The 11,493-nt window shown below is 40.2% G+C and overlaps 1 protein-coding gene across 1 annotated transcript; it reads left to right on the forward strand.

The window, feature by feature from the left end:
• The first annotated feature begins 2,469 nt into the window (after nucleotides 1-2,469).
• LOC119745005 (retinol dehydrogenase 8-like) lies at nucleotides 2,470-8,327 on the forward strand. Its single transcript, XM_038221230.1, has 5 exons — nucleotides 2,470-2,598; nucleotides 4,061-4,229; nucleotides 6,334-6,528; nucleotides 6,843-6,939; nucleotides 7,527-8,327. Exons 1-5 carry the CDS (start codon nucleotides 2,503-2,505, stop codon nucleotides 7,867-7,869), a joined length of 900 nt encoding a protein of 299 aa, XP_038077158.1. The 5' UTR covers nucleotides 2,470-2,502; the 3' UTR covers nucleotides 7,870-8,327.
• Nucleotides 8,328-11,493: the final 3,166 nt, after the last annotated feature.

Genomic DNA, 11,493 nt, shown 5'->3' on the forward strand with positions numbered 1-11,493 from the left:
TCTTCTACTGTGAGTAGTGATACATTGCGGCAGCTGCATTTGAGGACTGGCCTGACTGACAGCAAGAAAAAAATACCCAAAGACGGAACGGACTTTCCAAAGCACCGTGAAAATAATATTAAAAATACCAAAATTCAATTTTGCTGATTTGTATGATCAGGTCAATCCATGCAGTCAGTAAGCAGGTTGCAGCAGTTTTCAAAACAATTGATATTTGTTGTATAGCAAAAATGACATCATGATGACGCCTCATTGAACCTATTCCAAGCCATTATTTCTTGTTTGAAAAAAATCCTGTGCAGCAGAACGTGTTTTTTTTAACGAAATCAATGTTCCGTTAATTTGAAGGTGGAAACGTACCATTTTCGGAAGGAATTCCTTTCATGAAAAAAAAAGAATTGTCATTGCTAGAAATTGCTGCAAAAATCGTTTGAAATGTCTTTGCTTCGCGTTCAACAAAGATTTATTAATAATGCTGCCATGTTTTTATTGCATGAAGCGTTGTTTTGGCGTATGAAAAAAAAATCCTCTAAAAATACTTTGCATAATTCAAACTTTAAATTTCATCTAAACGTAAAAAGTTCACATATACGAGTCCATACCTTCCATTTTACAAACCTTCCATTTTCACGTGTCAACAAGGGCGGATCCAGGGGGGGGGGGCCAAAGGGGGCCATGGCCCCCGCCAAAACGAAACCAATTTTTTTTTTTTAATGTGACATCGCAATAAAGGCAGGCAATGAGTACACCACCATCTTTTCCTCAAAAAAATTGGTTAAAGTGGTCAGAAATTGCCTCAGATCGCACCACAGAGCATCTAGAATCCAAAAATTTTTCGGGGCCCTCACGGGCCCCGAACCCCACGCCGTAATTTTTTAGACCCACTTTTTTGGGGGGGACCAAATTTTTTTTTGGCCCCCCCCAAATTGTGTTCTGGATCCGCCCTTGCGTGTCAATACCTTCCATTTCACATACCTTAATTAAGGAAAAGAAAAGATGTTGGTACAAACACTGTACACAACGAAAGTTTTTCCCTCTATCTTTGACGGCACTGGCAGACCAAATTTTGGGAAATAACCTGATTAAACTTAATTAAGGAGAAGGTATCAACTACCACCACCCAAACCTTCCCTGAAAGAAAAGCCACCAATACACTGACATGGCACAACCTGACCGTAATACGATTTCGATTGAGAAATGTGATTTCAGACCAAGTGATATTTTCATTAACTAGATCTCGTCCTTACACGGTGAAACAAGACGAGAATGTGACACCATTGAACAGTGACATGCCGCCCGTATAATAGTCAGACAAAACAGCGCCCCCCACTGCGTATGTTGAAATAACATAATCAGCCGAATTTCGCGGCTTTCCTTTTTGTAACAGAGCCGCCCCATTAAATTAGTTTTTGACGGGGTTCTTTTTGGGTGCGAGCGCGTGATCCAATGCTCCTTCGGCGGGTTGAAATTGAGTTAGCACGGTCGGGCCCCAATGCCCGTCACCTGCCCCGTTTTGATGGTGATGTTATTCGGGTGTAGATTAAAGGTGACGGCTGAAATTATTGTCACGCTGGGAGCTCAACGTGGAACCGCGCTAAGGATCAAAGCAGTTAGAGGCACTTAAACTGTTGCTTGTACATCCCCCCGGGCGGCTATTTCGCACCAAACATCTTAAGTCATGCCGTGATGCAAAGGCTTCTGGAGTGGAAATGGAGGATAAGGGGCATTTCGCCCTCCTCTTGAGGCCCTGTATTCACAAATTACACCTTGCATGGACAGCTCGATCCTTTCCCTTGCTATACACTTTCATAAAACTTTGTCTACGTGTAATCTCTCTATGGTTCAATAAAAAAAACCCTCTTTGATTAGCTGGTATTTTGCCGTGGACAATCATAATGGTGTTCCCAATGGGTCAACGTTTTAACTTTATACACTACACCGTAGCTCCATGGATACGCAATGTTTTGGCACAAACTGCCAAAATAATAAAACCTATACTCTTTCTTTTCCAAAGAGTGACACTTGCAGGACTAGACGATTAAGAGTGAAAATCACTCGACTTGAAACACTTTGGAAAAGGATAACTAACTAGCTGTGGCCATGTTGGGGTCCTAGACAATAATTTCTCATCAGAGGGGGCGCTGTTAAAGCGGACGAAAATACACAGAATGTGGCACGCGGCGGCGCTGTTAATAATAATAGTGGCATTTCGCATGACGAATCCCTAATTTTAGAAATTCTAATTTTGTTTTCAGTACATGCACAATGTGCATGTAAAGCGTTAGTTTATAGGGTGGAATTCGAACTGATATCACGAAGTTCGGCCTACGCACACCCTTTGATTAAACAAAGCTCGGTCCGAAAATAGATCAGTGTGGTATCTGATCGCCTATTTTAAGGCTCAAGTTGGAAGACAAAAATCAAAGGTCGGTTCAAGTGTTATAACACATGAACTGAGAACCACATCAAAACAGTTCATTCTTAATAACGGCAGTGAACAAAATGGCACCGACGGTAGTTCTTATAACTGGCTGTTCAACGGGAATGGGGCTGACTGAGGCGGTGCACCTTGCCAATGTGTCCAAACATGACTTCAAGGTAACAGGTCTTCTTCTTTATTAGTAGTCAAAAGCTAACGAAACTAACGATGGGCTACGGCGTACACAATGCCCTCACGGTATCAGTGTCGTATTAGTGACCTCATTTCGTCACCGACACCACGAAGTGACCCTAACCCTCGCAAAGTGGAAAATGTGTGTTTCGAGATACAAGCGATTTAACTTGACGATGTTTTAAACGATGGTCTGAATATCGTTTTAGCCTCAAAATGCAAATTTTGTTACATTGTCTGAAAGCTGGGATCTTGAATGTCACGTTAATGTAACGATTTTTATTGAAAAAAATTACTAGTAATGAGTTATCAAACTAATTAAAATTCAGATAACGCTGTGTTCGAGTTTTCACGAAGTGACGCTAACCATGTGTATTAGCTAATGGGCTAGCGCTACTTCGTGAAAACGCCAGAAGTGAGTCGCGCATATCACGTGACATTTGTGTCACTTCGTGAAAACGCAAAACCCGTTTTTGACGCGTAGTGTGCAGGCAGTTTATACGCGAAAGAATGGTATTTTCTGGTTTTGATCCATTAAGTTGCAAACGTTAATTAATGTTAATAAATGTTTTGACAAAACTAATTAACTATGTGTTTAGTAAATTCTTGAGGTGATAGATTATGTGTTATTAGTCACAAAATAATCAGGAAAAACATCGAAATCGCAAAATATCGACTTTTCGATGTTAGTGTCTCTTTGTGGTGACGGTGACGATTTTTGTGTGCAAAATATACCTACTGGACATGCAAGATTCAAGCATGTATTCCGATCAGTACATTAGTCGAGGCAATATTTTAAAGAAATTGTTACATGATAGATACCAAGCTGGATTTTAAGTGGACATATGCCTAATTTGCATAAATCTTAAATACCTGTCGTGAAATATATTTGTTCCCATATTTCGGAATATTTTTTATTATTGTATTTTTTGAAAAAAATATTTTGATGATTCTACTTACACTTCCTTACTTCGATGACAATTTCTAAGGCATATAAGTGACTGAATACAGCTCGGTATCCATCATTTTCGGATTCAGCAACCCAAATTAGGTAAACTAATTGGGTTACCAACGTCTACTAAAAATGCCTCTTCTTGCCCTGAATGAGCTTTTTGTTTTGCTTGATATTAAGTTGTGGGTATAGATCATTTGCATTGCTTCCATCATCGAGGTACATGCTCTTGGTGCACAGGGCATACAGTACAGGGCATACAGTAGTCCGTCTCTGCATTCTTCGAATTACCAATGACAAACCAGGCTTATAGGTATAGATGGATGTTGAATACAAAAGACATCACGGTACTAAATTCCTTGATGACAAACTTTGCAGAGCTGTGGTATTCAGGGTTAGCCAATTTTATGGTGGACACGATAGGACGTAGCGTAAAAACAAAAGTGTTTCCCCGTTCGCAATAGCGCCCTCCAATGGTGTCTACTATCTATCCGTAGGTTTACGCTACAGTGATTGATTTGGACGGAAAGGGAGACCTGCAAAAGGCTGCCGGTGACTCCCTCGACAAAAAGCTGATCATCCGTAAATTGGATGTCACCAAAGAAGATACTATCAAGGCCGTAGTTGACGAGATATTGCGAGTGGACGGCAGGATCGACGTTGTTGGTGAGTGCGGGCCGGGAATGTCGAAATACAATGGTAGCGGAGCTGTGCCGTCACTCTTCTGGGCAATCTATACATGGCTTGCACCGCGCCCTCACTGTGCACACGTCTTTGTTCCACTCAACGTTGTACTTTCATACTCTCTCAATTTAAATAACAAAACTCGTCTGCAATGAGGGCGCTATGTGCAGGCCGACTCTTTATAACACAGTCATGATAGGTGGCAGCACAGTATTATTGCGATTTCGTTTCATGCCAGACTTCATGCACTACTGGTCACTCAATTCAGGCCGCGTATGGCTTAGCCGGCAGTACGTGGCTATGGATGGCGGCTTCAACTACTTCCATATATACACATATGTAATTGCAAGCCGGAGCCGAGTATCTCGGATGCAGCTTATTTAGAATGAGTCTTGTGATTACAATGAGTAGGCCGTGGGCCAAAGCCTGTAATGTGCAGTTTCGTCTTAACTTTTTAGTGGCAACTTCATTTCTCGGTTTTAAGTAGTTTGAAACATGTTAACTTATATTTTCAACGTGCATTCCACATCGTTTGCACAAATTCGAAATAAAGGGGACTGTTTCCCCAATGTAACTATGCCACACGAGGGCGATCGCGATGCATCGCTGCCATTGCGTAACAGCCTCGCCTCTATGGCCATGGGCGCGTGTGCGTTCCTTCATTAAACCCCTGGCCGTAAGGAATACGTAAACGGTGTCGCTGACTTGCTAATTCAGAGCGTACTGCGCGCGTATTTTGAAGTCTGCGCGCCCTATGGGCTCCGTGCGCCGACGAAAAAGGGCGCCCTTTTACCTAGCAACGACCATTGATCACCATGTACATGTACACAGACGACGTCCCATGGGCGGGACATTTCGCTAGTTGGCGCTCACCGTTCCTTGTGTGTGACGCAGGTACACCAGGGGATTTGTACTATGTACATGTACACGCAGTGGCCGCGCTTCATAGTCAGGCAAGATGGCGTCGGTCGGTCAACCCCAACTGAACTTGCTTTGCCGGTGAGGGGGTACTTGTGAACGGAGTGGATATCCAATCGAGCGTTATCTCCTACACGTCAACTAACGTACTAATTTTTCAAGACTGTGCGATGCCTTTTATTTCGATTTGGACTCTGGAAGCCAAGTTTTACGCCCCCCCCCCAAAAAAAAAAAAAAAAAAAAACACCAAAAACATGTATCCTGGATAAAAATGGAGAAACAAATAGTGTGTCACTTATTTACTTGAATAAAAACTGCATGACTTGTAATTTACTTGTGATTGATTTGTGTTGTATAGGGTCGACAGAGGTACGTAAATTTAATATAAATCCTTATAACGCCACGTCAAAATCTCATCATGCTTATGTTTGAAATGATCGATTCTACAATAAAAACCACGTCGCGCGTTTAATAATGGACTTATATTGTTCATGCCGACTTCCTATTTATCTGTTGTGTCAAATTTGAAGGCATTTGAACTTAAAACATAGAAATTATGCCCAAAATACTATTTTTGACCAAAATGGGTAAAATAATGAGAAAAAATATCGTCATCAGGTTAATGTGCAATTTAGACCAATGTGAACAACCAGATCAGATTCAGCACTGTCAATTTAGTAAAGTTGACCTTATTGCAAGCTGACACCAGAAAGTTAAGACGAACCTCAACTTCTAGACCTGATACAGATTTTGGCCCATGGCCTAGAGGAGCATATAATTATATTCAACAAAGTATATCTCCACTATAGACAGATGAGTAGGCCTATGCCTTATCTTTGTAATCGATTCATTCACTTTCGAACCTGCCAGCCAAGGTGGCAACGGCAAAGTACTTCCCAAACCCAAACAACCCAACAAAAAAACACTCCAAACACCCTAACAAACAGCCCAACTAACAAACATATCTTTTTTTCCAAGGTTACTACTGTACCTATAAAATGTCCGTTATCAGGGTATTCGACTAACGAAATGAATATTCAGTGCTGGTATATAATGCAGTCTTTACCACGATTCAAGATAGAAATCCAGAGAGGTGTATATCGTAGATTTATCTGATTTAAACAAAAATGTTAAAATAATAATTTCAGCTGTTAACCCCTCTTTTCAGTGAACAATGCCGGGGTGTTGGGTGATCAGGCTGGCTTCTTCTTTCACAATCCACCGAGCTCCGTAGACGGCGTTCTAGATCTCATGAACGTGAACTTCTTAGGCGCAGCCCGAGTCATTCAGGCCGTGTTACCAGCCATGAAAAAGCAGAGGTCGGGTCGTATCATCAACACATCAAGCGGAGTCGGGGTAGAAGGTATAAAATTAACATGTTTGATTGGTAACGTGAGGACTAAGTTTCGAGTTTCTATACGCCCGAGGACAATGCTTTGTGTTTTCCCTTTGTCCCTGTAATATAATACTCTCCCACAGACTAAACACATAACCGTATACGATCAAGGACCGTTTTCAACAAAAGACTAAACTAAAATGATCTTTTGTTCTCCTTTTGTGTATCTGTCCTCTGTCGTAAAGCATGTACACAATCACCACTTAACCAAGCGTCATTTCACACATCCACCGAACCGCTTACCAAATACCAGTCTGTTCTTGTTGATATTTTTTTTACAGCAACTCCTTTCATAGAGTTTTATTCGGCATCCAAGTTCGCATTGGAGGGATTCTCTGAGAGCCTAGCACCTGTCCTTCGCAAAGGTTACAATATCAGGTAGGCCTATAAAAGCCTTTTGTATTGCACATTTTTTGCAAAATCACAGACATTTCTTTTTGGCAATATCGATACTTTTAATGGAGTTTTTGTAACTCATACAATTTAAAAATAATTATAGAGAATGTAGAGAACAAGAGATGGCCAGGAGAATATCAAGGAATGTCGATGTAAAAGCAGAAATTTATAGTATATGGGTCAATTCTGATCGGGAATACAAATACTGATAGTGAGTATCTCATAGGCTACTAGAGTAGATTAGACGAGACAACGAGATTTGTTTGAGGTGGGGGGGGGATAGTGCAAATGGTAAAGCCACATCAACTAAAAAGGGCCATGAGCTTAAAAGGGACCATGCTTGACGAACATGTGACCTCTGGTCAGCCAATCAAAGGGCTAACTGATGCTTCTTATAAAATATACTATGGAAGTGACGAAAAAGTAATGCAAATGGGAATACAAGTCATCAAACGTGTATACGAGATGATAGACACGTGCGGTATGTCCTGCAGTCTAATATGTGTTAATCGCTCTTCTATTATACGATCAGATCAAAGCACCTGTCTTCCTTGATTGCTTTTAAACAGGGTAATTATTTTGGAGCCGTATTCAGTCTGGACACCTCTTCTGGCGCAATTCCTTGACCCATCATTCAAAGTGGAGTACATGTGCGGTACCTGGGAGGAGAAGGGCCAAGAAATGTACAAAGACTACTTTGAGAAGGATCTGATGCCCGCCGCGAGGGCCTACCAACAACCAGAGGAGATTGCCGAGCTCTTGGAGGAAATCATCCTGACCGATGACCCGCATCTAAGGTATCAGAGCTGCCCGGTCTTGAAGGCGACTATCGCGGCTAAGATGACAGATCCAACAGGTGATTCAGTCTTCAAGCTATACAAGTCCCTCCGCGATCCGGTAGACAGTAACTAATGCGATCTTTATCTAATCCGCCTTAAGGCGTTGTCAGCTGTAGTGTAAGTGCAGAGCGGCCTGATATTTCAGCCTTAGCAAGGTCTTCAATAGAGGCAAATGTCAGAGGAATAAGAAACAAACATGTAGGGGACACACAAGCATGCAGGGTTGGGAGGGGAAACACAAAGGAAATATTAGGGGGGGGTTGATCTTTACTTAATCCGCCTAAAGGCGTGGTCAGCTGTCTTTGAACTTTACCTTTTAACCAGTCACAGTTAAACAAGCAACAATCTGAACCGTTTTCTCCTAAGCACTTGGAAAATGCCCAGAATACAGTTCCTTGAAGTCAGCGAAGGGTTGAAATCAATGTTAAAATCCGAATCTCCCAAAAATAAAATTTCCAGCAGTTCGCGTTGTAATTCTCAGTCAATCATCATGATGTAATTGATTTAACAAAAAACAAAATGTGTACCTTTGTTTAGGCCAAAAAAAAAAGGCTCCGGTTTCTGGTATGGAGCTTGTCCAAAAAGTGGTGCGGCGACGCGGCTTTTTTTTTTTTTTTACCTGACTTTTTTTTTTTACCTGACTTTTTTGCTTCAAATGTCGGCTGGTGACTGCAAATGGTGCCCGACTAAACTTAGTGCAAATATATGGGAGTCCAGAAAGGCCACATAAAGTTACTCTCGATCATAACCCCATCTAAAAACACGTTGAAATTGCGCAGCAGCAGAATTCCAGTCAAACCAGTGAGTTTGGCGGTTTTGAGGCATCATCTTTCATTGAAAAAAACTTTTTCATTGTGCCGACGCGCATGGCTACGGCGACGCGCGCGCATACCAGAAACCGGAGACCTTTTTTTTGGCCTTAGCAAGATGAATTACCCAGGATGAATATATTGAGGTAAAGCTAAAACCCATCCTGACGAACATAATTGCCTGGGTTGTGTTCTTAAGTACTGACAGCGTATTTTGTGACACTATCAAATGTTGCGTTTCCCGTGCAAAAAAAATAATTAAAAATAATTGTATAACAAAACAGCGTGACAGCTGGTGGCGACGCTATAATTTAAACGACAGTTTCATATGACCGGAGATTAAAGACAAATGACTGTAATTGAAAGAAAGATCTCCTTGAAAATTAATTTCGCTGCGTTATTCAATAGTACCAGTGCATGCAAGCGATAAATTACAACGTTGATGGGTTGGCTGTAGGATGATCATGATTGCTGGTCATTAGAAAACAAAGATGAGTCCGAGTTTTGAAATAACAAAAATGGTGTTATTGATTCCCCGACTTAATGGTTTATCAAATATATGCCCAATTTCACAGTAGCTTTCGTTACATTTTTAGGCCCTTGGACATGCACAAAAAAACCTCACAACTTAATGCACTGGTTTCAACTGTCAGACTGTTTTTTTTATATTTGAACACTGTAGTCTGTTTGAACATATGAATACAAACTGCAAAGCTTTTTTATTGGGCAGGGAGGGCTTGGCAACAATCATGGAGGTAGGAATCCATACAACAATTAACTTTGGTAACTTTCGTTACACGAAGAGGATATGCATACTTTTTTGGAGGTCTTGATTCAAATGACTCCTCATAAGGGACATGCATTGACAAAAGTAATATATACCATTTATTTGATGGTAACTAAACTATTTGTTTAGTAGGGTAATAAAGGAAATCTCATTTCAGATGTTGGCCACTTACCCTAAAATGGTGGTAACTTTCGTTACGGTAACTTACGTTACGGTAACTTACGTTACAGTTTGTCCGTCCATCTTTGGTAAAAAGTTTAAACATTAAATTAAGAAACTAATAATCAAGCAAAACATAAAACTCTTTTGGCATAGAAAATGAACCTTTTCTCTATGTTACAAAAAAATTCACAATAACACTTGTAATTTGCATGTTAAAACAAGGTGCCAAAATAAATATCTAAAACCCATACTTTTTAGGCAGAATACCAGATGTTTGACAAACAAATACTCTTAACTATATTCAATCTCACTGGCACATCATTCAAATGAAAGGTTTTGTTGTCCCCTTTAATTTGATACCACATTTGGGGCTATGGTGCCTTCTTTTTTTGTTAAAGATTTCATAAACGTTTCTTTTGTCCTTGATTTCTGTTTACCTCAAAACTTTTCAAGTTGAGACCATTACCAAATGATTATTACCTAACTCAATGCTGTTATGAATTCGGCAAATTCAGCAACACGTGAAAACAATCTTTAGGGTCATAAAAGCATTGAAATCATTATTATAACGGATTTATTACACTAAGTAGGCCTATGTGCCTTTAATAGAGGGAGGTTAACGTTTTGATGTGTATCTTTTGTTCTGTGCATTAATTGAAATTTGGAATGGGGTGTGAAATGAGTATTCATGACGAAATGCTATAGTGTGATGCGTCGACCTGTTTGGCAATCAATTGTCCGTGTGTTTCTTTTCTGTAATTATTGTTTTCTTATTACATTTTATTTTATTTTATTTATTGATTTTTTTTTGGGGGGGGGTATTTTTTTACTTTATTTTATTTTATCTTTTTAAATTTTTTTGGTTATATCTAATTTAAATTTAAATTTTTATTTTCATTGGTTTTTTTTTTTTGGGGGGGGGGGTAAATTTACTTCTGTCGGCTGATTTCTGTATTCTACTGCATTTGGCAGCAACTTTTCTTTCCAGTCACTACAAGAATCTTAGCTGACACGGTTTTGAAAGTTATATTTGAATTATGTTGATTAATAAAGACATACTACTTTACGGGTCTCCTTCCTAGACAAACAACTTTTCCAGGGTCCTGAGATCTTTGAAAGACTCACGCAACGTAATTGATAATTGATCCATCACCTGTAATTAATGAGAATTCTCAGCGAGGTTTCTGTCATGCCTGACTGTGTTTACAAATAGACCTGTAACTTCATACAAACTGAGAAACAATTTATGTACATGCGTTTTTGCAATTCAGTAATAAGGATATTAAGTAATTCGCCCAATATAAGTTATAGCTATAATAAAATAGTATGCAATGATGGTATGGAAATCATGATTTACGATGACAACTCACAAATACATACATATCGTGACTTCGAAAACCTCGGAAGAGACATCTAGCGTTGAAACTAGTTGTAACTGTATATACCTGGTACAAAAGGGCAAACCGCGGGCGTGGCATTTTCCAACACAAACGTAGTTTTACCCATGCATGTCAGTTGAAGTATCCTGACCGTACTCGAGTCGGGATGATGCACGATAGCACAAAATAAAAGGCTTAGATGTCATCAAAAATGCGGAAGTTGGTTAATTGACTTGGGTGTCCGGTGACACCAAATACAAGAGAAAGACAGCAATTTAACCAAAATAGAGTCCTTTACAGATGAATTATTAATGAGTACCGCCATGGGATAGTTGTCCTAAATCAATGGCTTATCCCTAGGGATGGAGGCACAGGGGTATCATAGTCCACCGCTCGAGGGTTGCCCCTTCCTTCTTTTACCTGCCCCTCCCCTCCCCCTTAGAAATTTCGGGAAGTCAAAAACGAGCTTTATATTGATGAAATCCCATTGAGTCCCAATCCGGAAAATGAGGCGCCCCAAATGCCCAGGCATAATAGACTCCAGCTTCACTACCGCCCTA

This window comes from Patiria miniata, unplaced genomic scaffold (genome assembly GCF_015706575.1).
Source record: "Patiria miniata isolate m_02_andy unplaced genomic scaffold, ASM1570657v1 HiC_scaffold_7, whole genome shotgun sequence".
Classification (NCBI taxonomy): Eukaryota; Metazoa; Echinodermata; class Asteroidea; order Valvatida; family Asterinidae; genus Patiria; species Patiria miniata.

Excerpts from the sequence above, each read along its gene's own strand:
- LOC119745005 (XM_038221230.1), top strand. The coding sequence starts at position 2,503 with ATGGCACCGACGGTAGTTCTTATAACTGGCTGTTCAACGGGAATGGGG. Across the intron at positions 6,529-6,842 it reads AAGCGGAGTCGGGGTAGAAG|CAACTCCTTTCATAGAGTTT; the intron begins GTATAAAATTAA and ends TTTTTTTTACAG. Across the intron at positions 6,940-7,526 it reads CGCAAAGGTTACAATATCAG|GGTAATTATTTTGGAGCCGT; the intron begins GTAGGCCTATAA and ends GCTTTTAAACAG.